This window comes from Candoia aspera, chromosome 12, assembly GCF_035149785.1.
Source record: "Candoia aspera isolate rCanAsp1 chromosome 12, rCanAsp1.hap2, whole genome shotgun sequence".
In the NCBI taxonomy this organism is placed as follows: Eukaryota; Metazoa; Chordata; class Lepidosauria; order Squamata; family Boidae; genus Candoia; species Candoia aspera.
The window spans coordinates 4833094-4860586 of NC_086164.1; the positions used below are offsets into that span (position 1 = coordinate 4833094).

General features: G+C 43.3%; 1 protein-coding gene across 5 annotated transcripts; it reads left to right on the top strand.

Annotated features, from left to right (window-relative positions):
* The first annotated feature begins 960 nt into the window (after nucleotides 1–960).
* On the top strand, nucleotides 961–27396 carry MTM1 (myotubularin 1). 5 transcript variants are annotated; one of them, XM_063313795.1, is made up of 15 exons: nucleotides 961–1063; nucleotides 8491–8575; nucleotides 9380–9452; nucleotides 10218–10312; nucleotides 12343–12453; nucleotides 13220–13321; nucleotides 14962–15045; nucleotides 16879–17028; nucleotides 18432–18620; nucleotides 20362–20547; nucleotides 20690–20896; nucleotides 21535–21627; nucleotides 21918–22031; nucleotides 22642–22818; nucleotides 25151–27396. In XM_063313795.1, the coding sequence occupies exons 2-15, from the start codon at nucleotides 8513–8515 to the stop codon at nucleotides 25313–25315; spliced, it is 1809 nt and encodes a 602-aa protein (XP_063169865.1). In that variant the 5' UTR covers nucleotides 961–1063; nucleotides 8491–8512; the 3' UTR covers nucleotides 25316–27396. The 5 variants fall into 5 exon arrangements, with proteins under 5 accessions (XP_063169865.1, XP_063169868.1, XP_063169863.1 ...); XM_063313798.1 differs by having other exon boundaries at nucleotides 979–1063; nucleotides 8488–8575; nucleotides 25154–27396; XM_063313793.1 differs by having other exon boundaries at nucleotides 980–1063; nucleotides 8488–8575.
* The last annotated feature ends 97 nt before the right edge of the window (nucleotides 27397–27493 follow it).

The following is a 27493-nucleotide window of genomic DNA, read 5'->3' on the forward strand; positions in this document are numbered from 1 at the left end:
CGTTTTGTTTAGAAAAGTTTCTTAATGCAATTAATCTGGAGTTGCAAAGCAGTGTCGATCAGTGACTAGATCCATGCAACCCCACCTTAACTAACTTAACTTTTTAACTTAACTTCTTAACCTACCCCCTTGGTTTAGGTAAAAGTAAAGGTTTCCCTTGACATTAAGTCCAGTCATGTTCTACTCTAGGGGGCGGTGCTCATCTCCGTTTCAAAGCCGAAGAGCCGGTGTGTGTCCATAGACACTTCCGTGGTCATGTGGCCGGCATGACTACACGGAACGCCGTTACCTGCCCGCCGAAGCGGTGCCTATTAATCTACTCACATTGGCATGTTTTCGAACTGCCAGGTTGGCAGGAGCTGGGACTAGCAACGGGAGCTCACCGCCGACCCTCTGATGGGCAAGCTCAGCAGCTCAGCGGTTTAACCCACAGCGCCACCGCGTCCCTCCCTTGGTTTAGGTTTGGCTATAAACTAGGTGAGAACAGACCCACTGTGGCTTATTCTACAAGTCATGGTTAAAACAGGTCAGTTTTAACCATGTTGCGTTGCAACAGCCGGTTGCAACGCAGAAGCCCCGTCCGTCCCCCCGTCTCTCCCGCATTTTTCCAAGAGCGGGAGGCATCGCCCAGGAAATCTGTTTTCAGAGATGTCCTTCGGGGGCGGGCGGGGGCGTCTCTGCGGGGCCCCATTTGCCACCGCGGTGACTAGACGGCGCCGACGCAGGTGCAACGCGCGCTCTGCAGACAACCCCGCCAGATCGGGCGCCCCTGACTCAACCCCCATCCTCCCACAACCCGCTCCGCCGTGCCCAGCCGCCGCGCAGAAAAGGCGGAGGCGAACTACGCCTCCCGGCGCGCCCCGCGCCAGGGCGGCGAGCCCCTTTCCGGGCGGCGGAGGACTCCATCTCCCGACGCGCCCCGCGCCACGCCCGGCTGCCCGCTGCCTCGCTCGTTCGCTCGCTGCGGCGGCGGCTTCCTGTCAGCGGCCGTCACGTGACCGAGGCCCGCGGCGGCGGGGAAGGGGGTCGGCGCGGGTGGGGCGGGCGCCGGCGGAGCAGCTCGGTGAGTGGGCGCTCGGCGGGTGAGTGGATGGATGGATGGATGGGTGCGTGGGCGGGCGGGGAGGTCGCCCGGGGCTCGGCCCACCCCGGGCCTCCCTCCCGGGAGAGGCGGAGGAGCCGCCGGGCGGGTGGGGTTTTGGGGACGGGGGAGCCTCCACAGACAAAGCGTGGCCGCGGCGGCTGCCCCCCCCGCGAGGAGAAAGCCAGCCCGTGCGGGCGGGGCGCGCTCGGCCTCCCCTGAGGCGCTAGCTGTCCAAAGGCAGGGTCAAGAAGCGGGGTGCGCGGGGGGTGGCGGGCTGCGGGGGTTCCCGCCGAGTCCTCCGCCTGGCCAGATGGCGTATCCCTTGGAACTGGGCTTCCGGGCAAAACCGAAAGCTCTTTGGGGGTCCTCCTCCGTCGTGTTCGAAAGGGGGAAGGGAGGAAAGTTGAAGAACGCTCCATAGAATAACCTGTTCTCCCCCCCCCCACTTTTTCAGGACCCAGCCTCCCCCCCGTGGCCCCCGGGCCCAGGAGCAGGATGATGGTCTGCTGGAAGAGCCGAGCCCCTCCCAGATCTCCCACCCCGTGGGGTTGGGGACCCTGCTTTGCCAGGGGAGCGGGGGGGGGCATTTCTGGGCTGGGCACTGCCCACCTGCCCCCCCAGTTTGGAAAAGGAGGCCTGAGCCCCCTCCCCCGGGGTCAGGAGGGAGCCCTTCCCAGCCTGACACCCACCCACCCACCCACCTACCCATCCATCCATCCATCCATCATGTCTGTCTGTCTATCATGTGTCTGTCTGCCTATCTGACTGACTGACTGACTTGACTGACTGACTGTCTGTCTGTCTGTCTGTCTATCTATCTATCTAATTTATATAGCCACCCATCTCCCCAGTGTGACTGTGGGCAGCATACAACAAAACAGAGCAACTAAAATAAACCTTTAAAAAAACTATGAAAAGATAAATATAACTAAACCCATGGGAGAGTCCCTTTAAGATCTTGAATCTCACAAAGCCATTTCACGCTTTGCAGATGGCCCTGCACGGGTGAAGGCTGGGCCGCCTCCCCCACAGCCACCCATCTCTGCACCTGCTGCTTCCGGGCACCCTGCAATGCAATGGTTCCCGCCCCCACCTCGCTCAGCAGGCTGAGCGTCTTTCTAATGGCCCTCCTCCATTCTCCCCTCTCCCTTTGCAGGCCCGTTCTGGGGCTCTCAGACCCAGCTCACTCACTTGCTCTCCTACAGTCAGGCCAGAATCTCCCCGGACCTTAAGCTGCTTCTCTCTGTCTCATGCATGCGTGCAAAACTTGGCCACATCTTGCAATGAAAACAGTGCACCGGCTGCTTTGAATAACAGCTGCTCTTTGTACCCACATTTGCACACCAGGGTGATGTTTTTTTTGCTGTTCTGCCAGGGCCATCTTAGCTGTGGCCATTCTTCCAATAGCAAAGTTTGACTTGGTCCCTCCGTGCAACTTCCATCTTGGCTTCTGCAGATTAATATTAACACTGATAGTCAATAATTTTTGCTTCCTGGCTGAGGTACAGCTTCTACAGGTGCCTTCATAGACCACGTTGGAGTTAGCGATAATGGATGGGAGAATTATGTTTGCTAAGCTATATTCCTCACTTCTTTGGCCTCCTTCCTGCCCCAATTTGATAGAAATCCTCCGTTTTGGGCCAGCAATTTCACATAGGTAGTTTGGCTTCTCTAGGTAGTCTTTCCCACCCTGTAGAAAACATTTCAGTACTGCTCCAGACAGTTTCAAAGAGAAAAGAAGAGCCATCTATGCGGTTCTAATTTCTTAAAGTGGTCCGAAGACCCTGGGGGTCCCACAGGACCCTCTCAGTGGTCCACGAAATCAGAATGATTTGCTAGCCTATGTTGAAAAATAATACAGCATTAAAATCTCATCAAACAATTGTGAGAAGCGGTAGTGGCAGTGAATGCATCAATTTTAATTTTTCATGTGGTAAATATTGATGATAAATATAAACCATACCAATAAAAGCTCTTTTGGGACCCTCCATTTTAAAAAGGAGGAAGTGGTCCCTAGAGAAAAAAGTGTTAAGAAACACTGATCTAATGCAAGGTGATCATTTCCCAACCCCTGCTTTTATTCCTATTAAAACTCATTTAGTTTATAGATTGGTCTTGGGATGGACTCATTTAGTTTATAGATTGGTCTTGGGATGGGATATGATAAGGAATGACAAATTTAAAAGACATGCAACATTAAAACTCTTAAAACATAAATTTTGCAGTGGTGTGACTTTGGGGCTCTTATTTCTTGAAAGTCTGCCCTGTAAGCTACCTATTCATCTTCCATAATGCACAAGGGTTGCTTCACATGTTTCTTTTTCCCTGTCTGGAGTTGGGTCAAGTAAAGGTGCTCAGTTGAGCAGTTGCAGTCTAATTCTTGATGAATTGCAGTCCTGAACTTGCACACATTGGGTTGGATGCAGGCTAAAGTTTCATTTATATGAATGGATCTACTACTGTAGACTGTAATTTGGATCCATATGTGGAGTTTCTGCTCTGCTCGGCCCAGTTTGTTCTTGGGTTTGCCTCAGTGTGATAAGAGTGTAATTTAATACTGCCATAAAATCTGTGCCAAAAGGATCCTCAATTACTAGGCTTTTGCATGACATTTTTCTTGTATACTTCCATTAGTATCAGTAAGGGTGTTGATTGCATCCATATTCATGTGGTTATTCCTCCTCACACCTTCCATAAAGATAAGCCAAGAAGCCTAAGGCTGCATCCGTACATTTTACCTTGGCTTGGGAATTTGTGCAACTTTCCCCCTCAAAAACAACAGCAGCAGCAACAACAAAAGGGGAGATAACCAGAAAAATCAAATTGTGTGACCCATGATGTGGGTGTGTTGGGTCATTCTGGGCTTCCTTTGGGAAATGGTGAGGAGAACTGTTGTAAGATTGTGTTTCTGAGTGATTCAACGTTGGAAATTAAGCTGTGTAGGGAGAGCAAGCTCCAACTGTTACGAATGCCATGGTGTTGGAATGATTCACGGTGTTGTTGGTTTGTTTGCTATCTTGTGTACTATGGTGAAATCCATATAGCTACATTTAGAATTATAGGTAAAGGTAAAGGTTTCCCTTGACATTAAGTCCAGTCGTGTCCGACTCTAGGGGGTGGTGCTCATCTCCGTTTCAAAGCCGAAGAGCCGGCGTTTGTCCGAAGACACTTCCTCCATGGTCATGTGGCCAGCATGACTGAACGGAACGCCGTTACCTGCCCGCCGAAGTGGTGCCTATTAATCTACTCACATTGGCATGTTTTCGAACTGCTAGGTTGGCAGGAGCTGGGACTAGCAACGGGAGCTCACTCCGCCACACGGATTCGAACCACCGACCTTCCGATCGGGAAGCTCAGCAGCTCAGTGGTTCAACCCACAGCGCCACCGCATCCCTTTGATTTAGAATTATATATCCTATTCTATTATATAATATCCTATAATATTCCTATAGTATTTATATTAACAATCCCAAGAGGACTTCCGCATCCAAGGAGATATGAAGGTAGCATGAATGTTACACACAGCTGACTAGATTCCATCTGTGTGGGTATGTGACTCTTCATACAGGGCCATGTGTCTATATTGTTGGAATACTGTAGTATAATTTAATACATTCTCTTCTGTTGGTACTATAGTCTCCATATCTGCAAGAAAAGCCTATATTTATACTATATTTCGGTACTATATTTATACTATTATGCTATATGCTATATACATATACACTATATATTATATATTATATATTAATATATGCTATATTATATTTGCTATATTTATACTGTACTTCTGTAGTATAATATAAATATATTCTATTGTTACTGTAGTCTCCACATCTGCAAGACAAGCCAAAACAAGCATTATTCTTAGTTTTCAGAGTGAAGTTTACTAACACATAATTACGCAGTCCAGTGTGGTAGCTTCAGCTTCTTCTGTTTTTACTCTAGAGTGTTTTGTTTCTTGGTGGAGGTAACTTGATATCCTAAAAAAATGGCAGGATGAAAAACGTAGCAGTGTTTTAAACAACTGGTAGAGAATGCAGGAAGGGACAGGCAATCAGTTGGAGTTGCTAAAATGCTGTTTGGGGGAGATAAAATAGACTCGCTCAATCATTTTTTTATTTATTTGACCAGGCAGTTTTTGATGGCAATTATCAAAATCAGAAAAGGATTTACTAATTTGTTACTCACATTCAACTTCTGGTGGAAATTTCGGGCACTAGCTTTTAGGATTGCATGGACAGAAAAGTCCCGTTTTGTTTTCATTGTGGATTACAGTTGACTGTATATATCTTAGTTTTCTCTTTGAAAGAGAACATTTTCTGGACATGCAAGGGCTTTCCTTCCCCTTTTTATTGGATAGTCTTTAATCAATGCCGTCTCGTTTGTAGGATAATGCTCAAGTTACCGGAAAGAACGTCTTCCTTTTAAGCACTGAAGTAGGAGCTGCTGCAAAGGCTGTGTGAAAAAGCATCCAGTAACACCATCTTGCAACTTTATTTATTTATTTGACATGTTTTTATTCTACCCACTTCAAGACAAGCCAGCCTGCAGCGGTTAACTTTCCTACTATAATTAACTCAAGAGTCATCACTGATCTCACTCCACATACGCTTAATGTAGGCTCAGCTATAGGCAAATCTTTGAACATAGCATTTGTTTCTCAGAGCCAGAAACTTACTAAGTGTGTGCCTTAGAAGAGGACTTTGCTTTGCATCTAAAAATAGTGGTGGGAGCAGGAAACTTTAGTGTGGAAGGAACACTGCCACTGTCTGATTCCTAAAAGGTGGTCTGGAAGCAGCACCTTGGCAGCTTGAAGATGTGTGGACTTCAATCCCCAGAATTCCCCAGCTAGCATGGCTGCTGGGGAATTCTGGGAGTTGAAGTCCACACATCTTCAAGCTGCCAAGGTTGAGAAACACTGGTACAAGGTATATACGAATCTCCAAGTAAGCCACGTCTTATTATTAAAGCCTAAACAGGTGTTATTCCAGAAATTACAGAATGACATGACACAGCAGCAATTCCAAATTTTTCTAATACCCTTTATCCACCCCCCCCAAAAAAGAGGTTAGCTGTAGGAGAACATGACTTTGAAGAGAGTTGTTGTTCTTCCCTCTTTTGTGTTGGTTTTTTCATTTCAATTTCGCTTTATAGTGAACAGCTGAGAAAAAAACAGAAATGAAATAAGGCTGCAGTAATCAGAACGTTATTAAAATAGATGGCCGTGACGTATTTGCAGTTTTTCCTGAAATTGTTCCAACCTGGCAAATCTGCTGTTGAAGAAGTTGATCTCAGGGGAGAGCTGGTTTTCAGGGAACAGCCACAGAGCCTCTCAAGCTGAAAGAAGCATCTGTCTACCTGCTTTGGGCTCTTTGAGATCTCTGCATTGTGCATGGTTATAATGTTCTCCATAAGATGTTCACGCGGAGAGTTAGGGGCTGGAACCATTCCTGATACATTGCATATATAGGTAGTCCTTGACTTACGACCACAGTTGGGACTGGAACTTCTGCCACTAAGCAAGGTGCTCATTACACCCAGTTTTACAAACTTTTTTGCCGTGGCTGTTAAGCGAATCCAGCTTCCTCCATTGACTTGCTTGTCAGAAGCTAGCTTGGAAGATCGCAAATGGTGATCACATGACTCCATTTACACTGCAACCACTGTAAATACATGCCGGTTGCCAAGCACCTGAATTTTGATCTTGTGACCACACGGATGCTGCGACCGTCGTAAGTGTGAGGACCAGTCACAAGTCACTTTTCTCAGTGCCATCGTAACTTCAGACAGTCACTAAACAAATGGTTGTAAGTTGATGACTATCTGTACTGTTTGATTTTATACCTCAAGTTGTTCGGCTTCTGGATCAGTCCCAGAGAGAATTGTTTTTCAGAGGCATAACCGTGCACTCATCCTAAAAAGATGGGCCAGTGTTCACGTGAAGGGCTCGCTGTTGCCAAGCCAATAAAGAGGTCTCATCGTACACATTGTTTGCCATCAGTGGCAGTGCAACTGTCATGTGCTTGAAGAGCTATTTTATATTCCAGAATGCTTTGACAGCATCTACATTTTTCTTTCAGAAGCTAATCCCTGAATTAATATAATCCTTTACGTTGCAATGTCTGCAATTCCCTTGCGCTAAGGACCTCTCGGACTGTACCAGTTCGGGATCAGTATCCCCATGGTGCGTTTAATGTTGGAGGGTGTTTCTGCAGTTGAGCATATTAATTTCTGGCTCAGCTGCTCCTTGGGAAATCGCGTGAAAACAATATTGCAGGATTTCTTCGGGAGTGTAGGGCAGTTGACAGGAAGTCCTGCCTCTTCAGATCTGCCTCCTCTTGCTGAAACCCAGGCGCTGTGGCGCCTGCCTACCATTCCCCTGTCTTCTCTGGTGGATCGGAGGGATGATCTCGCGCACAGCGACCTCCTATTTTTCCCCTCACCACAAAGGAAACACAGCAAGGCAAGGTGGACCAGGAACATTGAGGCTCCTTGAGTGCTGATTTGGATGCATGACCATGAAATCCTGGCCCGTTCCTGAAGAACAGGTGGTACAAGTGCAGTCCTCGGGGTTTGCGGGCAAAACTGGCTATAAAAAGGGCAGACTTCTTTGGAGGTGAATTGGCCACTGGTCTCTCTTAGGAAGCTTTGGAGAAACCCTTGGATCCTTAAAAGCTTTCATCTGGCTGACGAGTTCCCATTTTCTTTCTGCAACATGCAGCTTGGCCTTGGATTGTCTGCCCCCAGAACTGACAGGCCCCCTGGATTAGAATTAGGCCTGAACTCTTTGGGTCTGCCTGCATATGGGACTTCCTGACTGCCGGGTCTTGTGAGATTCCATTGTTTTCATATTAAATCATGTGAATTTGGGGAGTGACATTCCCAAGATCCTGTGCAAATTCAGCCTTGGGGGAGTGGGGGGAGAGTGTGAGGCCATGTAGGTTGAGTTGCCACCCTTCCAACTGAGTTCTGTAGTTTCTGTCTCTCTTCTTTTTGCAGGGAGCACTTAATTCTGTAAAATGTTTTGGTGCTGAAAACAGACTTCTTTTTTTAAAAAGAAACTAGTTTCTTTTTAACCCACTTTCCCCCTAATGGAAACTTGCTCGGCTTCCCTTTTGCACTGGCCTGGGTAACGCTATTATTGAAACTAAAAATTTAATTTTCCAAGTAACTTTTAGGAGAAGGACATGCAATGTATTTGGGACATAAAGTGGCGGCAGCTGTTGAAACCATCTTTTTCGTCAGCCGTCCACCCACCTAGAAAAGGTTGCAAAAATAACTCCCCCCACCCCATTTGAAATTGTTAATGTGTGTAGTCCAACTAAAATTGATGTCTCCTCTTTGCTGGTCTATAATAATAAAGATTTGATTTGATTTGATGTCTCCTGTGCCTGCTTTCTCAGCAGAACCTCCCCCCTGTTCTCCAGCATGGCCTCTTCATCAGCACCTAGATGCAACTCAAACTCCTTGGAGAGTGCCTCAATTAAAAGAGTGAGTATCTTCCTGGGCTTCTTTTGAATTATATATTTAATTATTAAGTGTCTCAAATGTTTCTGGAAGCCGTCTCCACAGGGTTGAACGGTCCACAACTTGAGTGCCACGTCGGGTCCTTAAAGTGTTTTTCGCAACACCGAGGCCTTCCCCAGTCACTTTCTGAAAATTAGCAGTATGGTTTCTCACTTTTTTTGAGATCTGAAGCACAGGAAAAAAATAGATTTAATATAGTTTGAAAACGTAGAGAAAATAGAACTTTCCCCCAAGCTCGGGGGGTTGGGGAACCTAGGAATCCCCGCCCATGTGCATAATATTTATTTCATCAAAGCATTTCTTGCCTCAGAAAAAGAAATGCTGAATGCATCCGCAAACCATCTAACAGTTCCCCTTTCCTCCCTTAGCATTACAGCAGTTCTTTGCTTAAGAATTTTGATTGTTTTCAGCCGCTTTCGTTTTGTTAAGTTGCATATTTCTTAAGACTTAAGTCACAAAGAGTAGATGGAAACCAGGAAGAGTCTGGTAGAACCTTTTCCAGCTTTCCAGCTAACACATTTTATTAAAAGGCATAAGATTTCGTGAGTGGCAGCTTATGCTTTTTAATAAAATTTGTTAGTCATAAAAAAGGACTGCAGGACTCTTTCTGGTGTTTTGCTACCATGATCTAACAGGGGAGATCATGCTGCTGCTTCAGAGAATAGATGGGAACATGAAGAATTGCTGTCAGAATTGTATGCAAGTTATACATACAGGATCTTACCGACAACAGAAGTCTCTACGTTGATCTTGTTATTTCTCTCTCAGCCTATGAAAGATGGAACTAACTGGGAACGCAATGAAGAAATTCCTCGCCTGCCAGGGGAAACGAGAGTCACAGGTAAAAACAGATTCCACAGTGTGTAATCATTGCTCCCAAACCCAAGTCCATTGTGCAAGAAGAAGAATAAAGTGGGCTGTGGGCTGTCTGAAGGATAGCATTCTTGAATATTTTAGTCCTCTGGTACATGTAAGAAATAAAAACTCAGCGTGCTCTTCAGTAAATGCATTTGTCGTGTTTTGGGGGCGTACTCATAGAGTCAGTATGGAATGAGAGCAGCACAGTTCAAGAGTGTCTTACCTCTTTGATGCTTCGCTTTGTAGCGCAAAAGGTTATGCTTCCCTCAGACTCTCACAAAATCCTTTTCATTTGGCCAGGGATACATCCGTGACTACAGTTATGTCTTTCCCATAAAATTTAGAGGTATCACATGGCCTTCTCCAACAAAAGGACAACTTCATTTTATCTCCCACAACAGCATTTGAGCATTCCCATACATCCTTTGCTAGTAAATGCTGTCTAGAGATCTGTGACTTTTTAGATTTTGAAAGGTAAATTCGGAATGTTCTGCTGTGCTTTTGTAATGACGTGAAGTTTGATAATATATTTTTTAAAACGTTTGTGTACCTGTCTTTCCAACCGTAAAAAGGTTATCGGAGCTAAGCTTTGTGGCCACGGTTGCATCACAGAAGAGCCTCCATTAGTGGTAGTTTTCCACTTCAGGGTTCTCCACTAATCTTTGCCTTTTTCAGTTTCGTTTTTTGCTTAGTTATGCCTTGATTACACTGCCGTCTTTTAAATGTGGAGCTGCTGTTTCTTCCACAGACAAAGAAGTCATTTACATGTGTCCCTTCAATGGTCCTGTTAAAGGGAGAGTGTACATCACAAACTACAGGCTCTACTTGAGAAGCGTGGAATCGGTAAGCAATCTCTACCGGCCTGTTGTGTGATGGAGGCAACTGGCAACTTCTCTGCCAGGCTGACCTTGGCTGAATGGTATTTGCAGTTGGTGAGATGGCTGAGACCTGCTGCCGCCAGATCCAGAATTATTATGGATTTGTCCCCAGGAGACCTGGAGGGAGTGTGAATTGGTGGCGTGTTTTCTTCCTTGGACCTTGGCTAGTTAGTTAGCATGGCAACAGAATGGAAAACAAGGTTCTCTGTATCTGCCGCAGATGCTTTTAAACTGAAATCTTCTTTTCAGTCCAGGGCTTTGGACATGTGTCAGTACTTGCCCACCAGTGCATAAGGATTCCTAAGGAGATTAACGGCTCTGGGGACCGATGCTTTAGCCTAATGCTATCCCTGGAGCTTTGAGTCAGAGCTCTGTGCAGTCTCCTGACCAAAACAAACAATGGAATAATCAGATTTATTGTCTAGCCCAAGGGGCCCTTGGGAGCTACACAGAGCATGGGTAACAGGTCAAGCAGCCAGGCTCAGAAGCTAAGCAAGTTTGGACCTGCCCAGGACTTGGATGGAAGACCACTTAGAAATATCCAGGTGGTCAGCTAGAATTGAACATTGAAAAGAAAAAAACCCAGACGAAAACAATCGCAAACCATGCCAAGGAAACCACACGGATGTGTCCGTGGGGTCATCAAAGGTCAAGATCAGCTTGAAGGAGGTTCTGCCTGTACCCTAGTGGGTGACCCAGTGATGCAAAGTGGGCTGGCTGGCTTCACTCGCTTGACCAGGGGTAGGAAACGGGGGTGGGTTTCTCACAATTTTTTAGGTTGGCAGTTAATTGTGCTAAGTTTGTTTTAGGATGCTGACTACCTTTTTCACCTTCCTGTTGAAAAAAACGGCAGGAAGCACCACAGTTGATTTTTCCAAAACTGCACGTGATCCGTTTGGGCGGGTTCATTGAAGCAGGCAGTGACAGCCACAAGGAAGAAAAAAAAGCAGAACTTTTTTTACAAATCGCAAAAGTTCAAAAGCAGCAGCTTTAAATGTTCTTTTCTTTTCCCTCTTAGCATTTTCTCAGTGTTTTTGGGTTGATGATTTAGTTGCAAAGTGAGCTAAGGGAGGGTGGTCACCACTGCTTGTTTGTAAAGGAGTACCAGAATGGTTTGGAGAAGTTGAAAAATGACATTAATTATTTCATTAATTTATAGTGTGATCTTCGTGGCATCCTCCGTGAGTAGCTAGCGCTGCCCCTACTTGACACAACAATCCTGACCATGTATAGCTTTTCATAGGATTTCAGTGAGAAATCCTATAGATAACAGCTGGGATGGGTGAGAAGGAATCACCCACCCACCCTGTTTTCTTGAATTCTGAAAGCTGTATTCCCCTCCCTGTGTCCTCCTTTGACGACAGAATCCTAGCTGAGATGCAGGGCAGAATTTAAATTATATATTTTTTAAAGGTCAGGTCTCTTGAAATGTCCTGGGATTTTTACACAGGAAAGAAGTGTTACTTTTCTGAAGAGTTTGGACTCACAATATGCCATTTATATTTTCATCACATTAATCTTCCATTTTGTATGGGTGTATGCGCTGCCCCTGCAGAATTAATGTTTTCGTTCCCATTTCATTGAGGTGCATGAATGTGAGCAGAAGAAACAGACAAGAGATGAGATGGGAAGGGACGGGGCTTCAGATAAAGCATCTGCTTTTGGCAAGTTGGCTTTGTGGGTCAGTTTTAGTCGCAATAGGTAGCAATTTAGCCGGTGAGATTTTTATTAAATGTTGTGTGTGGAGGGCTATTTTATACTGATACTTTCTGCCTCATTGGCCCATTAAGGCTCTTGTTCTGTTTTCATCTGATAACATCCATCCGATTATGTGGTAGCTTTTAAGATACAAATATATTTTATGCCAAACAGTACGGAAGTGCAGTCTGTTGGGAATCCTCTGCTTTATTTGCTTGTTTGTTTTTCAGATTTAGTCCCTGCCCATCTCACTCAAAGAGCGGTCTTTAATTTGATTTTTACCTTTTATCTGTTCAGGACCCCACAGTGATATTAGACGTTCCTTTGGGGGTTATTTCAAGGATTGAGAAAATGGGAGGTGCTTCAAGCAGAGGAGAGAATTCCTACGGATTAGATATTACCTGTAAGGTAAGACTTAAAAATAAGCCATCAAGTCGTTGATATTTTGTTATGCGAGGTAATATATCCTAAAGAAGTGGAAAATAAAGATCTTGTGATTCCTAAATCTCAGATAATACCATCTTACAGTAGTTATTTATGGAGTTTTTTTAATGGGCCCCAAAGACCTGGAGCAATGTACGTCAGCCTTTCCCTTTGAACTTTAGGGGTGATGTAATCCATTTCAGCCCTTAAGCAAAGCTTCGGAAGTGATATGTCCGACTCCCAAAGCATCAAGGTAGGGCTGATCCACCTTGACCACGTTTAGCCCCCCAAAGCAGGTCACTTCTGTTCAGGTGCTGCACATTCACATAAAGGCATTAAAGGACCAGAGAAGTGATTTAAGTGGCACAGCAGCTCCAGTTCAGTCGATAAAACGCAGCTTCTTGGATCGGCTTCAGTAGGATGATTCACTGTAACTGCAGTACTTTCAAATCAGATCACTTCACTGAAACTTTACAGCATTGTAAATGCATGGATGCCATTTACTACTGTAGTTCAGTAGATTGCTTAAAAAGAGAAATGGACAATCTTTTGGTGGCACCTAATTTTCTTAGTAGGACCAAAGGCTGCAGTGGGACAGGTAGATATTGGGGAAAAGTGGCTGTACATTGCCCAGCCTTGACTTAAAGCCTTACCTTTCAGTTCAGAAAGCTGCTAGAGCAAATTACATAACATTAATCCTTGACTGCAGAAATTCCTTTTAAAAAATTGTATGGTATGTTTTAAATTGTAGGATATGAGGAATTTACGCTTTGCACTGAAACAGGAAGGCCATAGCAGAAGAGATATATTTGAGCTCCTGACAAAATATGCTTTTCCACAGTCACATAACTTGGTAAGCTCTTTCGAATTTATTTTGTGGTTGGGGGTTCTTTTTGCTTAAAATGTAGAAAAGCAAATTTGAGAACCATTTACGTATTCGACTTCAGTTTTGCTGCCTGCCCTAACAGTATTCACTTAGCAGCAAGTTTATCCATTTGCCAGATGCAAGCTTGATAATTTCCCTCAATGAGGGCATTGGCAAGAGTCCTTTTCTTACAGGAAGTACGCAAAAAATATTTTTGCAGATTTGCTTCTGTTATAACGTCCATCATTTTTATGAGGAAGGATTTATTTTTGCTTGAATGTTACTGAGAGTATGGATCCGTTTGCTGGTCCTTTGATGGTAAAGCTGTCTTCTTGACTGCTTTATTTTATTTATGTATGCTGCTTCCCTAGAGTAATCTTCACTTAGTTTTTTTAATTGTGTTTTGTTTATATCAGAAACAGTTTCTGAATGCTGTGTTATTTTGTATTGCCATATTTTAACTTCTTACCTTTCAGAAGCGGCAGATCCTTCTTATGTTCCTAAAACATATTTCAATTTGACTCACTTTTCATCCTTATTTGCCAATTTTGACACAAATCCCAAACCCATGTAAATGCTGGGAATTTGAACAGAGTGGGTTCATTAATACGATAATTTTTTAAAAGTAAAGAGAATGCCTTCTAGCCCCCTTTCCAGTAGAAAATCAGTGCATTCATTTTTTAATGATATTTCTAACTACAGGCAGTCCTCATTTAGCAACCACAATTGGGACTGGCAACCCGGGCGCTAAGTGAAACTGACTGTGCTTATGATCTTACTTCAGCTTTCCTTTGCTTTACAGACCTGCAGAGGTTGTAAATTTGAGGTTTGGTTGTAAAGTTATTTTTTCATCACTGCTGTAACTGCAAACAGTCGCTAAATGAGACAGTTGCTAAACGAGGACTACCTGTAAAAGACAGAGACTTTTCAGAGTAGATGCAGCCAGAGTTATAGGTGCCAATGCTCCCTTGGTTCAGCTCAAACAGCAGAAAAGTTCAGGATTGGAGCATGATACCAGATGTGCTCTCCCATTGTGCCAGTCCTGCTCCTTTTTCTCCCACCCACCAAAATATTAGTTATATTTACCCAGTTCACAAGTGACAGGAAAATTTGTTCCTTAGCCAAGACTTCTGACCAGAGTGTCAAACTGAGTCGTGTGTGCATAAACTGAAAACGGTTTAAAAATGGCAAGGATAAGCTTGGCAGATAATGGAAATACGGCATTTTTTCCTGATTTGTTAGGGTGTGCTAAGTCTGTACTAGTTCAAAGTTAACAGTGGAGTTCAGGCCTCTTTCTCAAGCAAAGGATGGCTTCTCTTCCTAAAGCAGGTAGTTTGCTTTATGCCTTGGCTATTGTCAATGTTTGGGGGCATTCTTTAGCCTCACAAGGATCTCTCCTCCTCTAATGAGACAGCTAAGCTCTCTTTAGCCTTTACGTTTCCTTGAATAAAATAAAAGCAAGTTTGGAATGGGAAGGTTAACCCTTGAATTTTGGAAGAGCGGCTTTTGTATAATTAGGAAAGTGAGCCAAGCAGTCTGTTTGGCAGGGACTGCAGATAGTTTGGCATCTTGAATCTACTTTCTTCTTTTGGAATTCCATTTCCTAATTTTTCTTGTTATACTTTCAGCCTTTTTTTGCATTTGTAAACGAAGAGAAGTTTGCTGAAAATGGTTGGCTGGTTTATAATCCTATGGTTGAATACAGAAGACAAGTAAGCTTAGTTTTTTCTTCTCCTTTGCATTCCTTTACCCTCATTTTTCAGGTTTTCTTTATATATTTTTCTTTCTATTCTGTGGCCAAATTGAACTAAATGAACAGAAAATAGGGAGCATGCTCTTCTTGTTTTTAAGATATGAGCCAGACAAAGCCGGGCAAGAGAAATGGGATGGATACATGGATAGATAAGTAGGTAGATATACATGCTTCACCTAGAACAGATTTTTATAAAATGCAATACTTTCTGTATTACATTCTTTGTTTTTACCTTGCACTGTCTTATGGAGGGTAAAGAAACTGTTGATTCATAATGATCATGCCTCATACTTGTGGCCAGTTTTGTTTCTTCCTTTAATTTCCCAGTGGGTTAAAACCAGTTCTACTGTGGAATTGGTGCATGTGTTAAGGATGAGTTCTATATAAGACATTTCAAAGTGGCATGCCCTGGATTAAACAGCATGTGTTGAAGTAAAGTAGCATCTACTGTGACACAGCTCACACGTTGAAAAAAACAAACCTATTTACAAGTATATAAAAAGCATAATAGCCATGTTGGTGTGTGGGGGAAAAAATGAATCCGAAATCCCTAGTTTATTATGATTAGCCAAGATATTGCAAAAAGTGTGTGAAGTTTTTGAGTTTTTCAGACTTCTTCATAAGGTATGGCACCACAGAATTTGTTTCTCTCCTCTATATTGAAGGATTTGAAAGCCTAGTAGTATTTTCCCACTACAGATTTTTAATATTTAAAAGTAGAACATATCTGGATTTGTACTTCCTATTATTTTTTTTTTCCTGAGAAAAGATGGATCTGGACTCACCCAGTCATCTGTGTTGTTTGAGCTTTACTGATTCAGGTTTGAAGAAAAGGGACAATTCAGATAAGCGAATATGCTGGTTCTTACACATAAAGAAATGGGTGTTAATTCGTTTTAGTCATCCCATCTAGCACGAAGGAGAAATTTCAGAATAGAACTTTGTTAGAATCCTGCAAGGTCATCTTATCTGAGGAATTAGCTATACCATTTGAGCATGGAAGCTTCTTCAATGTCATTTATTCTTAAATGTGTAATAAATATTTAAAATACGAAAGGAGGATATTGGCTTGCCAGATGTTGCTGAGCTACAATTCCCACCCGCCCCAGCCAGCAGAATTGATGCTAAGGGAGCCTGGGAATTGCAGGCCTGGGTAGGACAATTTTTGAGTTCATTTAAAACGGAAACCAGCACACCTTCATCGAAGCACAGATTGGTTTATTGATTGGTACCAGCAGCAAAGACAAGTCTAAAGAGAGGAGAGGTTATAATCCCTTCTTAAAACTTAACACAAATGGTAATAAATTCAACAGCTATCCTCCATCCGCAACATCTGACTTTCCACCCATGTTCTTCACCCATGTTGTAGAGTAAGACTTAGGTGATTCCCCTTATTTACTTTCCATCGCTAATTTTAGTACTGCTTTGGGCGAGCTTTTATTTTTTTTTCCTGTAGAGAAGAGTTTCTTTATGTTTTTTCGAGAATGAATGTCAGACACTCCTGTATGTATTCCAAAGCAGCTAATCAGAAAAGCATTCTTGTGTTGCCAAGAAGGCTCATAATAAAATGAATAAAAACAGCAAGGAATCGTTCCGTGGCACTTCGTCTTATGTGCGTCCTTAAGCCTCACATCTGTTACTCTAGGTCCTCACTAGTAGAGATACCTGTGGTAAATTGGTGGGTTATTGCCACCCTGTGGCCATGATAATGCACAGATTGTTCCTCTTTGCTTATTGTCATATTGTTGATACGACAAGATGGCATACAAATACCATCTTGATTCTCTCTCAGCGTCTGCCTAACGTTCAGTGGAGGGTAACGTTTCTCAATGAACACTATGCGCTGTGTGACACGTATCCATCCCTCCTGGTTGTGCCGTATAACGCCACAGACGAGGATCTCAAGAAGGTTTCTGCTTTTAGATCCCGATGTCGGATACCAGTAAGTGCCTTAAGCTATGAAAATTGGTCTCTGTGGTTAAACGTGTTTTGAGTATTCTGCAGAGGGAATGAACTTTCATATAGCACATCAAAATGGGGAATTTTATTCTCTCTTTCAGCTAACTGTCCTATTAACTAGTAACTAATTGCTAAGGGGAATTTTAATGCTATCGTCCATTTGGCCCCTCAGAACTTTGTCAAGGATTATTTTGGAGCTCTGTCAGTGCCTAGGATCGGAAGCAATAGAAGAGAATATCCGTAGCTCAGGATAGTAGGATCTGTATCTCAGATAGTAAAATCTGTAGCTCAGGACCGCCTCTTCCCCATCACATCGGTCCGTCCCACCCGATCGTGCAGAGAGGGCACGCTGCGGACCCCGTCTGTAAGAGGACTCCGTCTGGCGGGGTGCAGGAAGAGGGCCTTCTCTGCGGTGGCGCCCGCCCTGTGGAACATGCTGCCCCTGGAGGTGAGGCAGGCCCCATCGCTCCTGGCCTTTTGGAGGAGTCTGAAGACCTGGTTCTGCTGCCTCGCTTGGGGTGGAGAGGGGAATAGATCTACGTGGAGATGGCTGCTGTAGACCTCTCCTCCCACACTTGGACTGCTTTAGATTCTTTTGCCACTTGGGCTTTTTATCTTTACTCTTATTTATATTATTTATTATTGTAATTTTATACTGTATATTTTATGATGGTTGTTTTAATTGATTATTGTAAACAGCCCAGAGTCCCCTGATGGGAGGAGATGGGTGGGGAGAAATTGGATGGATGGATGGAGAAAAAAAGAAAGCGTCCTTGGAGTCCTTGGTGAAAAGGCACCAGTTCACTGCCAGTGTTGCTGTGGTTTTCTCCTTGGTAGTGCTTTGATTAGCTACCATATATAAACAGGGAGCAAACCCCACCCTCACCAGCACTGATGATGTTACCGAGTCAGGTCATGAAATGTTTGCAAGCCAACCACCAAGCTCAGAGAGCACCAAGGACTCCACAATTGGAAAACAAGAAATTATGCACTTAGAGTTAATCTCCTTGTTGAAACAGCTCTTTTCTGAAGAAAAGTTTTGCCCATTGCAGTATTTTATCTGGGTGTCCTTGCCTATTTTGATTCTACCTTATAATAATAAGCACTATTAATAAGCATTAACCTCCCAAGTTCCACTCAGCTGCCTTTTTAAAATATTACGGTCTCGCTGTGGCACATCCTCTACCATGCAAATTCTTCAGCAAAGTTTGGTCCTGACAATGCATTTGCAAGCCTTTAGATATTTCACACGTGCTGTGAATGACTGTGATCAAATAAAGGGGTTATTTAGGACTTGGGTCTAAATCTTAAGCTAAGCCGCTGCCAACGAAAATTCCACTGAAAACATTGTGGGAAGCAGTCGGGCATTGACGGAATATCCATTAGGTGTTGTCGTGGATCCATCCGGAGACCCAAGCTGTCATCACGCGCTCCAGCCAGCCGCTTGTGGGTATGAGCGGCAAAAGAAATAAAGACGACGAAAGGTATCTGGAAATCATAAGGGAAACAAATGGCCAGCTCTCAAAACTGACGATCTACGATGCAAGGCCCAATGTAAATGCTGTGGCTAATAAGGTAAGCAGATGTTCTCTTCATCTTCCTGTTAAGAGTTAAGCCCTTTTTACTGATGTTGCTAACTGAGTTTTGGTCCTCTTCCCTGTTTTCTGGGAATCTCCAGGTACACTGAGTCAAAGACTATTCTGGCTCAGTATTCTTAAAGTTGTCATTCTAAATACATCCAGAGATCCCCAGATTTGGAAAGCACTAACTGGAGAAGTTGCTAGTAGTTCAGAATGCTTTCTGGATTTTTGACGGGCAAGGGGCACTTCTATTCTGCACAGTCATAGTGGTTGACCAAATTGCTATCAATGTGTCACAGCCACAGAATCTGCTGGAAGGCTGGCTTGTGGGAAGAATGCAACTTCCTGCTAACAAGATTTAAAGCTCTGGAGTCAGAGGATGAGCTATGCATATTTCTAGATTTTAAATAGTTCCACCCTGTTAACATTAACAGTAAACTCCAAGTGACTAAACTTTCAATAAAGTCACCAGAAGATCATCCCAAAAATAGTTGGCTAGTGCAGCTCCCTCCCCATTCCTAAATGCTTGCTTATCATGGAGGATAAAGGCTTTCAGTTGCCTAATTATTTTAAGAGGTGGATGACTGCTGAAGCAAACCATTGCTGCCCATTTTCAGGGAATAAATGGATTCACAGGGAAAATTTGACTTAAAAAGTATACTTGGGTGTGTGTATGTGTTGTGTTCTATGTGTATTGTTTACAGTATCCAAGATTGGGCCTAGAAACTAACCTCTTTGTAAAAGCTTGCTTTAAAAAGTAGAAAGTAATCTTGACTTAAACTCTGGAAACAGTGGGGAAAAGTTCACTGCTTATAACCTTAAATGGGGAAAAATGCAGAATTTTTTTCTGTTGTTTATGAGAAGTCTAGAGGCTGCATTCCTTTCCTCCTGTCTATTCCCCTTGCTTTGTTGTTTCTCAAGCCACACCCTAGGATTACTCAGTCCCTTCCATAGCTAAAATTAACTGTCTCACTTTGCTCCAGAGAGGCAGCTTATATCAGCTTCTGTGCTGCAATGTTCTGTATCATGTTGATAGGCAGAAGCACTCGGCTGATTTAAGTCTGATTTGGAAAATGACCTGAAAGTTCTGCTTAGAGTTTTTGTAACTCCATAAGACTATGTACTTCTTGCCTTGTATTCTCCGGTCCCAGACATGGAACAGTTTTAGCAGCTAGACTGCCGATGAAGATTACGAAGACTCTGTTTTCTTGTAATGCCATTTATCCTGCGTTAAGTGTTTATGGCAAAGGAAAATAACAATCTTAGCATTGACATTTAAACTTAAAAATATTTTAGTAGGAGAACCTAGATTCTGCAGTGGGATTAGAGGACCCTGAGGCTGTGATTAGATCAGTACTCACTGGAGAAATGCTTATTTTTCATCACACGTCCTGTCTTAGAAAGTCCGTTTTTCTCAAGATAGAAGGAAATGTCTTTCTAGTAACGTCCTCTTGTAGGAACTTTTGAATATGGATGTTTCAGTGCTTTTAACGTAGCTATTTTAAGTTGCCTAGAGTCACTCAAATAACTGTAGAAAACAAAGTTCTGTACTGATTGATCCATTGTGTCCAACAAATGTATTCTAATCAGAACTGATGGATGTTTTTCCCGTGCTTAGGCAATGATATTACGTAACTCCTCGGTATTTTTACAAGCCTACCGGTTGTGGTGGGAATATATAATGATTGCGATGGTTGTGCAAAGGAAATTAAACGCTCACTTCCTCTTAATCCAAGGCGACTGGTGGTGGATATGAAAGTGAGGATGCCTATCCCAATGCTGAGCTCGTCTTCCTAGATATCCATAACATTCACGTCATGCGAGAATCTTTGAAAAAACTGAAAGATATCGTCTATCCTCACGTAGAGGAATCTCACTGGTTATCCAGCTTGGAGTCCACCCACTGGCTCGAACATATCAAGGTACAGCTGAGGCAGAGGATGTTTGATGTTTGTTTACCGCAGTCTGCTGCCTTGGGCTTGGGGTCCACGATCTTGAATTAAAATAGCAGGGTGGGAGACTTCTCCCCACCCCTCTCAGTTTCATTTTCTTCTTCCTTGGCAGCTGGTTTTAACAGGTGCCATTCAAGTAGCTGACAAAGTGTCTTCTGGAAAGAGCTCTGTCTTGGTGCACTGCAGTGATGGCTGGGACCGCACAGCGCAGCTCACCTCTCTGGCCATGCTGATGTTGGACAGCTACTACCGGACCATTGTGGGCTTCGAAGTCTTGGTGCAAAAGGAGTGGATAAGCTTCGGACATAAGTTTGCATCGGTGGGAGCCAAAATAATGATCCTGGCTAAGTTACTTCCCCTTAAATCCCATTAGAACCAATATACAGCAAGACCATTGTCCGCATAGTTAGCACAGAGGCCTGCCTTACGCGCTCCGGCATTTCATTGTGAGTCAGCAGCTTGTACTTAAATGTAGTTTGTCAATAGCCTGATAATGCCAAAATTGCTTGGATGCTTAAAAAGCTGGGTTCGGTCGCAGACCAAGTCATATACTCATGTGTCTGTTGCGTTGGTATGTTTTCATAATGGGACACGTTATAGAACCTTTTGAAGTTGTTTTCCCCTGGGTGTATTGTGTATCGCCTGAAAAATGGTACCTCTGTACTGCTGCTGCTTACGTTTTAAGATTGTTTCCGTACACTACAAGCTTCCAAAAGTAACGTGTACTGCAGACAGGTTTTTAAACCACTTCAGTTAGAAAGCGTGATGCACCTTTCAGAAGCTCCTGCTGGTGCAGTCTAATTTAGGTTTTCTTTTTTTCCCCCTTTACTTCATTCTGTGTAAGGGAAGTAAGCATGTTCACAAAATTCTGTGAAAGCACCTGCTACTTCTAAAGCTAAGCTAAGCTAACTCATTTAATTAGAGCTGCTCTGATTCTCCTTTTCTTTTTCACCTCAGAGAATTGGTCACGGAGACAAAAATCACGCTGATGCTGATAGGTCGCCCATCTTCCTCCAGTTCATTGACTGCGTGTGGCAAATGTCTAAGCAAGTAAGCTACGTTCCTGGAAGAGGGTGGAGATTTAATTGGCTTTATTGTAATTTGTTTGTTGTAAATTCTTTGTTGTAAGCTGCCCAGATAACATACAAGGAGCTAGAAGCTGGTATACATTTGTCTAGTAGAGGGCAGCGGGGTACAACTTTGAAGCAGCTTTGAAAATAACTTGGAAACCAGAAGTAACATGAACGTCAAATAATTTGGACTCTATTCTACTTAAAGCTGCTGTCTGGATTACCATAGGCTTTGTATCTTACCCTAAACCTTTGTCTGTTTCTCTCTAGTTTCCAACGGCTTTCGAATTCAATGAACAATTTTTGATTACTATTCTGGATCATTTGTACAGCTGCCGGTTCGGTACATTTCTGTACAGCTGTGACTCAGTAAGAGAGAAAGAGGTGAGTCGGTATATTGACGACGTAACATGAGAGCTGTGCAGTTTGCCTGCATGCCTGGATCTAGGAGCAGCATTGGGTGATAGGAAACAGGTGACAGAACAGCGGTAGGAGCCATAAATGCCACGTAAGGTGGCTGCTTTGGGTGTAAGTTTCTTATTCTGTTTGCACGCATCCTAGAAGAATTTGGTTGCTGATTCACACGCAGTTACAACTAAGGTGGTGTGAATCTGAAGAGATGGTTTCGAATATGCTTTTCAGGCCAAATGTATCTATTCTCCAATGACTTATAGAAGACAATCACTGGGTGGGAGAGGCAATGGTTCCTCCTGGGGTTGGCTAGTATCATAGAGCCCTCCCCAAGAATGACACCTCCACTTCTTGGATTCTGTATTTATTTTATTTTTATTTATACTGGCTGTTGTTAATCGTAATTATATTTTTATGGTTTTAATTACGGATTTCATTGTGAACCGCCCAGAGTCCCCCTTTTGGGGGGAGATGGGCGGTGATATAAATTTGAATAATAAATAAATAAATTATGTGAGCCGTGTGTGCGGCCTGGGTACGTCACGCAGTCACAGCTAGTGCTGAAACTGGTTCCTGTTTGCAGAAACTGAGCGAGAAGACGTCATCTCTGTGGTCCTTGATCAACAGTGCAAGATCAAAATATACCAACCCCTTTTACACTAAAGAATTGAACCGCACACTTTACCCAGTCGCAAGCATGCGCCACTTGGAGCTTTGGGTTAATTACTACATTCGGTGGAACCCGCGGATTAGGCAGCAGGTAAAATTCCTTACCTTTAAAGCTAAGACGGCGTAGATCTATAATCTCTTTTTTAACCAAACATAGAATTACGAAGCTGTTGTATTCTGAGTCACATCATCCGTCTGCCTCCTCCACTGTTCTCCATTCTGCCTGGCAACAATTCCAAGGATCACAATCTCAGCTTGTATTTTCTGAGACATTTGCACAAAAACAGATTCTCTGGTCTTCAGTCGTGCCTTTCTATCCTTCTCAGAACAGGGTTCCACATACCGTATATACTCGCGGCTAACCCGAGAATTTTAGGTGCCAAAATGCACCCACAAAAACTTGGCTTGGCATATCCGCGGATGGGCTTATCTGCAAGTATACACAGTAATAGAGCCTCGTCGATCCCAGCGGGAGCTGGATTCTCTCTCGGGCGGCCGGCTCAGGTCGACTCAGCCCTCCATCCTTCCGAGGTCGGTGAAATGAGGGCCCAGCTTGCTGGCGAAGGAGATGACTGGGGAAGGCGATGGCAAACCACCCCGCTCTATAGTCTGCCAAGAAAACGTCGCAAAAGCAGCATCCCCCCAAAGGGTCAGGCATGACTCGATGCTTGCACAGGGGACCTTTCACCTTTCACATACACAGTAATACTTTTTAAAAGTACCCGGATATACCCGTGGGTAAATGGATAAGCTCACTCTCATATTTTTAACCAAAATACATGAAAAATGCGGGTTGGTTTATCCGCGGGTGGTGCATTTTAACCGTAGTATTTTGGTTAAAAATATGAGAGTCGGCTTATCTGCGGATGGGTGAGTATATACGTGAGTTTATGCAGCAGTAAGATGTTCCACTCTTACAGAAATATATTCTTATTACACGTTAAAAGCATTAACCTTTCTTTAAATATCTTAGTTATTCGTTTGTAATATTGTGTATCAGGTGAATAGCAATAATTAACAAAGAAACCTAAGCTGTTGTACAAAAAGAGCCATACTAAACTAAAAATATCCACCCACCCCCAGGGAAAACACATCAACAAATTAAAAGACAGGCAAACAGCTGAACACACAAACATAATAATGAATACAATAATACATTTTCATGGAATAACGTTGGAATGCAACAATGACCAGTTTCTCACCCCGATAAAGGGAAGCCGCATTGACGCTAAAAATGGAATTTATCCGTAGAGCCTTAACGCTGGGCATGAGAGAGTGTATCTTTCTTAGTACATCAGAGGTTTAAACCCCACAAGTTGGTTTTCCACCGTCCAGGCTGCAGCCGTCACAAACATCAGAGAGGTAGAGAATTGTAGCGGAAGACAAGTAATCCCATTTTCTAGTTCAGTATTGAAGCCCAGGGTTTCCTTAAGGTTCTTCTTCCCGTGTTTTTGTGGATCAATGGGCAACGGCTTTTGAAAGCGGATCTGCCTGGCGGAAAAAGACGGTCCGTGCGTGGCGTTTCTTATCCCCGAGGCTTGGCAGAAGAGCCCGGAGCTAAAGGAGAAAAGAGCCTCTGTGTTTGACAAGTGCAGCTTTTGAGAAGGCCACTGGAACAAAGGTTCAGCTGTTGCTTTCCTGCAGCGTGCCTTTGATGCCGTTTCCAGCGCTCCAGCATCTGGAGGAAAGGCCGGCCGCATTCTGAATGCATCTGCTGATATCTTGGTTTGGAAGTTTTTGTGTGACTGAGCAGGAGCCCGTTTGAAAGATGCACAGCAGCAAACTAGTTTGCTGGGGAGAACGTGGCATAATACTTAGGCGCAGGCCATACAAAAATTACAAACAACCCATAACGTTTGAACTAAGAACATTCAGTATTTTAGGGCTGGTGGATTCTTTGCCACCTTTATGTTTCTCCTTCGTGGTGGGAGGGGACAGGCAAGCTGGAGAGACTCTAGTTTAAGGGACTGGAAAGCAAAGAGGTGTGGCCAGGTCTCTTGCTTTGAGAAATTTAACACAGTAATAAATGCAAGCTGTAATTCCTCCACTGTTGGCTCTTCCGTCTAGTATGACTCAGAGGTGGTTCGTTCCACATAATCCCCACTTCGTTGCATCCTTGTTTGCTTGCCTTGCAAGGGACACTGCAAACCAGAATTCTGGGTTTAGCGGCCGTCAAACCATCCTGGTTTATTCAGCCAGTGATGCTACTGAAAACAAAGCAGAGGTGAAATTACAGCAGGAATCAGTAGCTTGTTCGCCACAAACTCACATTCTCTGTATTCTGATTTATGGCCGCCATACATTTGTTTATTGTCAAAATTCGTAGAATGACTAATACTTGGGAGTGGGGGGGGGGGAGTCAATATCTACTGGGCGGTCTCGTAGGTGGCCAAACTGTTTTAAAACACCTTCCCTTTGTTCAGCAGACAAACCCAGTGGAGCAGCGTTACATGGAACTTCTGGCACTGCGTGACGATTACATGAGGCGGCTGGAAGAACTGCAGATCACAAGCAATCCCAAATTGTCCAATTCCTCCTCCTCCTCCTCCTCCTCACAGATGATGTCACATGTGCAAACTCACTTTTGAAGGCGCAAGAGGGGTTTTCGCTCCTCTCTCTGAGCCCTCTCGTAACCAAGTGGTGCTCATTGAGATGCGTGGGACAAGAGGAAAACTGCCTTATTTGGAGCTTCTTCCTGAAACGCTTGTCCCTTTGGAGAGGATTTGGACACAAGGGGGCTTTTTAAAATTGATTTATGTGCCTTTTGAAACCTTTTGCCTGGGAACATGCTATTCGACTATTCTAAACAGTTGTTTTTTACCTTGGAGCATCCAAAATGTGTTTAGCTAGCGCTTTCAGTACTAATCACCACTTTTTTGAGTAGCATCATCTTCCATCTCCAGGCTGTTACCTTGCTCGGGCCTAGATGCATCTCCGTGCAAAGTGCCATCGATGTCAGCATGAACCTTCTGAATCATCCGTTTGCCTGGCCCTTGGAGAGGAGAATTAAAGACAGACTGGCTGCAAGACACTTGGTCTTGAGGAACAATGACGATGTGAATCACCGTTTCTTTCAGACAAAATGCCACTTTTAATGCATTAAGATGACTGCATTAGCAACAGCAAGCTACCAGTAACTGAAATTACCTGAAAATGTGTGCCTGTTAAGCAACAGCCTTATCTTCAGAGCAGATTAACATTTAATTTTTTGAGATGAAGGGAGGTTTGTGTCTGTGTGTGTCTGTATGTGTGTATCTGTGTGTGAGTGACATTCTGTAACTGATTAGTCTTTCCTCAAATACATTCAAACAATTTGCAGAAAGTTAGTGCACTGAAGAGATTTAAATCAGGGGTAAACAACTTGGAATATTCCTCCTGATGTTTTGCACTTTGATTGCTATTAGCCCCAGATAACACTGCTAGCAGCATCAGATTGTGTTGAACATCTGGAGTGCGCTAGGTTGCCCAATCCCTACATGTAAAACTTGCAGGGTTTTTTTTTTTCCTTGGTCATCGTGTTGGTCTTCTGTCAAATTTTATAATTTGTTCCTTTCAGGAATCTTTTTAAAGTGTAACTTACAAGCACTTGTAAAATCAGCACAACCCTTGTAACTTGATCTTTTAATACATATTTTGCTTAGGATATAAACTTTTAAAGCGGTATTTGGTCAGTTCAGAACAACTGAAACATAGGATTTGTGAGGACTGTTTGTAGCTAACATGATTTATTTTAAAAATATTGGGGTGGGTACCGTTTGTAAACTACTTTATGTGTAAGTTTTGATCTGCAAAATATAAGGCGGAAGAGAAATTATAGGATAAATGTGTAAATTAAGGATATGGAAGTCTTTTCTGTAAAGTGTAAATATTATGATTCTAAAGTTTAAAGGCAGACTCCAAAATATTATAAATTTCTTAGTTTTAGAGGACATTGGAATATTTTAAGAATAGTATATTTTCAGTATAAGAGAAAACACATTAATAGAATAAATTGTATACTAAGAAATTTGCACTATTTCTTCAGGGATAGACTAAAGTACTTAGTAATTTCAGCTAGCTGTGCATGGTTTATTTTCATTTTCCACATGATGTTTGTCCTCTAAATTTCATTCTTTGCTGATGCTTTTGTCTTCTACATTGTATTGCACCTATAGATGGGTACTTTGCTAAAGGGAAGCAAGTTGGAGAAATGAAATGCATAACTTGAATTACAAGAAACTCACACGTATCCCATCATTCTGTGTTAAATGGTAGAGTAGAAAACTGAACAGCTATGCAGACTCAAATACAACTGTCATTTCTTTGCTTGCAAGTTATAAAACATCTCATTTTTTCCTTGCTACCCTCAAACTTTGTGCTGGTTGTAAATCCACAAGAAATACCTGTTTCTTTTTGACTGGGGTGAATGAAATGAGACTTGCTTGTTTTTACAAAGTAAAACACTACAATCGCAGCTGTTTGCGGGGAGGGTAAGCTAAAGCGCTCTAAAATGCCTTTGCCTTTTTCATTACCTGCATCTCACCGATTTATGTTGCCAGCGCCAAGGCAATGCTGCATACTGATTTGTAGAGAATTTAATGTTGTTTGGGGAAAAGTGTAAACTGGTGAAAATTCTCATTTTTAAAAAAAAAGACTGGCTTAATTCATATGAAATAAAAATCAAACACTTTTTTTTCCCCACTTCTTTCCTGCAAGTTACAGGTGGGGGGGGGGGGAGTGTCACTCCTGTGGATTCGGTGAGGTTTATCCCTCTCCCCAAATCAGGG